The sequence below is a fragment of the Bombus terrestris genome, chromosome 1 (assembly GCF_910591885.1).
Source record: "Bombus terrestris chromosome 1, iyBomTerr1.2, whole genome shotgun sequence".
Classification (NCBI taxonomy): Eukaryota; Metazoa; Arthropoda; class Insecta; order Hymenoptera; family Apidae; genus Bombus; species Bombus terrestris.
Window position 1 is genome coordinate 12,837,257 of NC_063269.1, and position 6,000 is coordinate 12,843,256.

The 6,000-nt window shown below is 40.6% G+C and overlaps 1 protein-coding gene across 1 annotated transcript in view; it reads right to left on the reverse strand.

The window, feature by feature from the left end:
* The window catches only part of LOC100642393 (protein tipE), a 38,501-nt gene extending 32,778 nt beyond the window's left edge, over positions 1 to 5,723 (reverse strand). Inside the window, exons 1-2 of the mRNA XM_003393369.3 lie at positions 5,113 to 5,723; positions 101 to 430 (exon numbers count right to left, since the gene is read on the reverse strand). Coding sequence (XP_003393417.1) covers positions 101 to 305 — 205 coding nt within the window. The 5' untranslated portion in view covers positions 306 to 430; positions 5,113 to 5,723. The remainder of the gene's footprint in view (positions 1 to 100; positions 431 to 5,112) is intronic.
* Between the last annotated feature and the right edge of the window lie 277 nt (positions 5,724 to 6,000).

Consider the following 6,000-nt stretch of genomic DNA (forward strand, 5'->3'; position numbering starts at 1 on the left):
AAAAATTGTGGTAAAAAAGAGGATTCTTCACATGCAACGACACAACGAAAGCGATCACCGATCGGACGAAAGAATTTGGTGAAGGGTGCCGATTGTTCACCTCTCCTGGACTCAACGTCGATGGTGACACACTCGGCTGGCCGAGTGTCGAACTGCATGAAGATGGTGGTGAAGGCGGGGTCGATGACGAAGGGGACCAAGAAGAGGAAGGCAAAGAGGCTGAAGGTGCTGAGGAGGATGAAGAACGCGGTCGTGTAGAACAGCAGCTTCTGCAGGAACGTCTGCTTCTCCTTCTCCTCCGCCATTTCGGAGAACAAACGGCAGTGCTCGTTTCAGGGGTGCACCTAGTTGACGTCGTCGTGTTCGTCGTCGTCGTCCTCGGCGTGCTCGCTACCCGTCGTCACGTTCGACGTCGATGAGGCGAAACGATCTACGGATTCGTCTCGAATTTCACCACTTTGCTTTTGTATCGCGTTTCGAGAGATCGAGCTTTCTCTTATAGATGCTTTCTCGACGGATTGGACGTTTATAGATTTAGAACCGACCTTGTTGAAAGCAAACAAGTCAAGGGTTCTTATGGTTGGTTGAATATTTTGACAGAGAGTTACTTCCAGCTGTCTTGTTGGGCACTTGTACGTTCAGGAGTGAGATTTAAGTTCATAAAATCTCTAAGATAGATTTCATTTTTTTCTAAGATAAGATTTCCCTTCATCGTATTGGATAATTATTAGTAAAAAGTAGTCAAGGTAGCCATCAAGTTTCAAGATAGTCTGCTTCGTTTGAGCAATCTCTCAGATATTGCTGTTTCATCTTGATCTAATTCCGGAATTCTATTGCAAAGTCTTAAACATCATTAAATATCATGAAGTTTGAACGTTTGAATGAAGCTATTTATAAAATACTATATATAATACATCTATAGAATTTCTTCAGTTATGACAGATTGCAAATAGCTAATCACTTTCTTATTTAATGGATGTTAAGGTATAATATTTGACAGTAAGGTCAGAGTTTTAGATAAGAGTTTTAGACTTTCTATTCTCAAATTGGATTTAAGAAATCCCAAGAGACACAACGAGGATCCTAAAGTAATGTCTGTTGTGACTTCACGCTCTGTCAACGCACAAGTTTGCTTCTATATTTGTGGTATCGATGTCGACGAAGTTTCAAGGAAACGGAGTTTTCTACACCGAGATTCAATAAATCTCCCCGAAAGCTATGCGATTCTTAGAACAGTATCGATTACGTTCTCAGGATCTTGTGATCCGCTTTAACCGCATATACCAACATTTGGAAGCACAATGTTTCCATTCTAGACATTCCTAACAGAAGTTATGCAAATCGAAAATGAATATCCAGCAATGACAGCAATTGAAAATATTAATTTCATTTATCCACGAGCTTTATATGTAAAAACAGGCCACAGATGATTTTCGAGGCTTAAAGAGGAATAGTTTTATTAACAAATTTTAATAAAATTGTAAAACACACAGATTTTTAAAACTTTAGAAGTTGCAGATAAAAATTTTGGTTCCTAAATTTTACTAGTTTCTAAAACAAAGAAAAATACGTTGATAATTAAACTACTTTCACAATGCTTTTGTGTAATTTTATGTCAAAATTTTGATAGAAAACCAGCGAAATTCACGGGACAACGTAATAAAAAGCAATGAAATGTAAATACACATTGAAACGCGTTTTATGAAGCTTTTCAATATTTACGGTCATTTCTTCAGTGACAAAGCAATATCTTGGTCTTTATTATCTTGAAAATAAGACGAAGCCTTAGCTATTCGGATCTTGAACTATCGTTCACGATGCCATCCATTCATTTGTCCAAGAGGCACGTGCCAATTTCATAGCATTACGCGTAAGATATTTTCATGACAATGAACCAACAATGCGATACGCGAGTTACGAACTTTCCATTCACGTCTTCCTGTAATTGAGCCGACGAATAATTCTATTTGGATCCATTTGCGCTCGAAACTTTTACGGTATTTCATCTACGAAGCATTGCTTTGACTTTTTGGGGAAGTTCGCTTCGCGTTGACAGAGTTCAACCGAACTTCACCGCCCTTTGAGCGACCGAATTACACTGGGAAAACTATCGCGTCGTACCAGGAAAAAAATATTTCGTGATCCGATTGTTTGAACTTTCTACTAGTACAAAACGTAAAAGTAAATATGCGGATTGTACTGTTTGAGTTTAAGCTTAAATTTGAGAGCTATAGTTTACATTTATCAAAAAAGTGTTACATATCACTCGAGAAAACGATGCATATACTATTTAATAAAATAATATTTCTACAAAAATATATTACCTCCGAATTTGCCTTAAATTTCCCTACTTTTCTAATAAACCGTTATTTTTCTAACGTTAGACCGTAACGTCTAATAAACGTTATTTTTCGATAACTCACGCTAAATAAATTTCTTCAAAGATCAAACTTTTTATCGAGGTCTTCGACTTAACACAAACATGGAGATAAAGTAATCGATATGATTTACACTTTAACAAGTCGCTCCTAACCTAAGAAAGTTTTTCTGCGAAATTTTTCTATGAAAAAGGAAGCGAGTCAGATTTCACGCTCTCGTGTTCCGTAAATTATGGAACAGTGGCGGCTGTTTATTGGATTTTAAGCGTTTCGCCTACCACTAAACTCAGTGGCGGGCGTAGCCTGCCCTTGAAGCTTTCGATAAACGCCCATGTCGCGCAAGCTCCTTTTAATAAATCCGAGGAAACGAAAATAACTAAACGCACGATCGTGTATTCTCTTCTCCCCATCCTTTCTTTTTACTTGTCTCTACAAGACTGGTAACGGAACTTTAACTACACTTGACGCTTCCGCGCACTTTAGGCCGCAAACTACGGATTTGTTTTATTGGATTGCTCCGATTCACGGAGCGCCAGTATTATAGAGATAAAACTTAGAGCCGAGCTTTGTGTGGCATAGTGTCTTCCGCCGTGTAGTTTCTGCCACCATCTGCTTTTCCCGCAATTAAATAGAGTAAGTATTATCTCGACTTTTACGTTAATCGTTATTTATAAACTAATATTGTGATGGCAAAGAATGATGACGAATGATAGCAAGGTTTTGAAGGAACGACGATTAAAATAAAGTAGCGAAGAATAATTGATTGATTAGTAGATAAACGAAAACCAGGATGAACTTTTTTACTTGCAAAATGCAAAATTTCAAGTTGTTGCAATTTTTTGAGTTCATTAGATTGACTTGTTTAGTACTTACGTACTCCTGATCTGCCATGGATGAGTTTGTTTTTTAAGCCTTGAATACACGGTTTGTTTGGTTCCTCGCTAAACGACAATTTATCACTTACATCTGTTACTAATTTCAGTCGCCTATACAAATCTTTTAAAAAAATGTCTAAACCGTTCCTGCATTGCGCAGAAATAAAAACGAGGTTTCTATGTTGTTGCACGTAGAAAAGGAACATAGAAAAATCTTACGTTAGAAAAAAGAGTAGGTTCATGATTTTGTAAATCGCATCTTCCCTCTTTTGGCGTGCATTTTTGGCCCGTAATGCAAAGAAACTAAATTTCACGGCCACAAAGTGCTCTGTGTTCCTGTATCGACTTGACGAGTCTCGTGTCGACAAATTACGTCAGAGAAAGCTTAAGTTAGACACAGAGAAAGCTCAAAGGAGTGTTTTGCGTAAAATCATCCTCATCGGTCCTTTGTAATTTTACATTTTTGCTCATTTTTATATCACCTTGCAAATGAAAAAGACAATTTCAGCCTATATTTATATTTCCTACAACCTTTTACCCGCTACACTTATTACGCAGACGCGTCATTATTCTAATGTTCCGTTGACACTGAAACTCAAGTATCAATCAAGTATCAAAAATTTAGCAACACCTTTTCTGAATACGATTTAAACGATAAAAACAGCTTTCACGGTGAACAAGATTCTGTTCATCACTCAAACGTACGCACTTATTACTTTATTCAAACTATAATTCAATTTTAATTTCTTCTTCGAAATACGAAAGCATCAATTAAAATGTAATACCGAAACACTTTATAGTCTTTTCTCTTTCAACGTTTTCAAATTTATGTTTAAAGTATAAAAAATATTGGAGTTAAAAAGCTCTTCATTTTCAATTTATGGGGAAATCGTTTCTATAAATTTTGAAATCTATGGCGTGATTCAGAGCAGTTCGAATTACGACAAGTTCGTTCTCCGCCCCGAATGATCAAATTGTCCCGCTGCAACCCCTTCACGACAAAGGGGCGAGCCGTGTAAGAGGGTGAAGAGGGAGAACGCTTTGCATTTACAGAGCCACTTGACGTAAATCAACACGCTCCGCATTAAGTGTCCACGTTGATTACATGGCCGCGTCCGTACGAAAGGAAGTATCCAATCTACAAGAAGCTGCGTCAGTGCCTGCAAATGGAAGCAGCCAGGCCTGCCTCGTTAACCAGCAATTAGTATATGCTTGGGTGTGCTTTTAAATCCGCGATTTCGTCCTCGTCCGCGTATCAGCATGCCCCTCGGTTGGCCTTTCTCAATGGAGGATCTCGAGAATCCTTTTCAATGACGGAAGAAACGTAATTGAAAGTGTACTAGAGATTCGACTCTCTTGATTTCCATGAAAAATATCGGACTCGTATATTTCTGAGTACATTTGAAAGAGCTACGAGTGAAAACAATTTCGCAACGTTTTTTTCAGTCGACCAGGTTCACGTGCTACCGGGAATCCTCTCTAGGGAGATTCTAGCAACATTCACTCGATGGATCCTATAGTTCGAAACTGGGCCAACCGAGTTCTTAAAGAAATCACGTCTTTTCATTTTTATTAAAAGTTTCTATTGTAGATGCTTATGTCACTTGTAAGAATAAATGAGATAATACGACACTATACGAATTGTAACAAAGAAACGGAAGAAGACACTTTAGAATCATAGAACGCGGAGTAATAACCGAGTCTCGGTCTGAATCGCGACTACCACCCCCTGACCCATCCATTCGCGAAGCAGCTCCTAAAGGCGCGTCCTACCCGTGTGTGAAAAAGCTCACAGACTCAGACGAGACAACTTAAGAGAAAGCTCGATTGTTTCCGCGACGAAAGGAAGGGAACGGTACCCCCTATGAAGAAGAAGAGAAATCGTCGGGGCTCTGCGCCCTCTTCCTGTGCCCCCGCATCCTGTCCCACCTCCTCCTCTTCCCGCGTTCTTTGCTCACTGGCCTTTTCCTCCCTCCCCGTCGCTCTTCGTCGCCTACTTCGCGGCACTATGTCACACTGTCCACCCCCGTGTACATTTGTCGCGCGATCTCGCGAACCACCGCGCCTCGATCGAACCAAGAACCCGCTGTTTCCGTCGAAGCACAGCGAAGTCAGGTAACCAGAGAGAGCTCTGACTAATAACTTTTAGTCCAATCGTGGCTGCCACCTCATGGTCGCCGTTCTTTTCTTCCCGTTCTTTTTTCTTTTTTCTCGTTCCCTTCTCGTTTCTGTTTTATCGTATGATCTCGATGGTCGATACGAAGTGTTCCGTCGATCGTCTCGTATCTCTCGGTTAACCTCGAGCTGCCATTCGAGCTTCCATCGGCGAGGCTCACACGACACGGTGGAATATAATATAACCGCGGGAAATTTTCGTCCTGGCCGCGGCGCCGACGGATGCCGGGCTACTGCAGTCGGTAGAGCTTTTGGGCGAGCTTATTTTCGAGCGATGCTAGCGCCACAGTGGCATCTGGTGGCATCGACCGTCGCCACCGCCGCCACCACCGCCGACGCCGCCAACCGACGCTCAACATCGACACCAGGGCGTCCCCTGACTGGGTTTTGCTTCATCCTCTACGCCTTGCTGTTTCTTGTTTCACGACCTTGCGCTTTCAGTCTTCTTTCTCTCGTTCCTTCTTTCCTTTGCATTTACACGTATACCTTTTTTCTTAGCATATCTGCGTGTATATACGCTTTCAGTATTGACAGATATGGAATATTCGTATTGGTTATTTCTGAATCGTTTC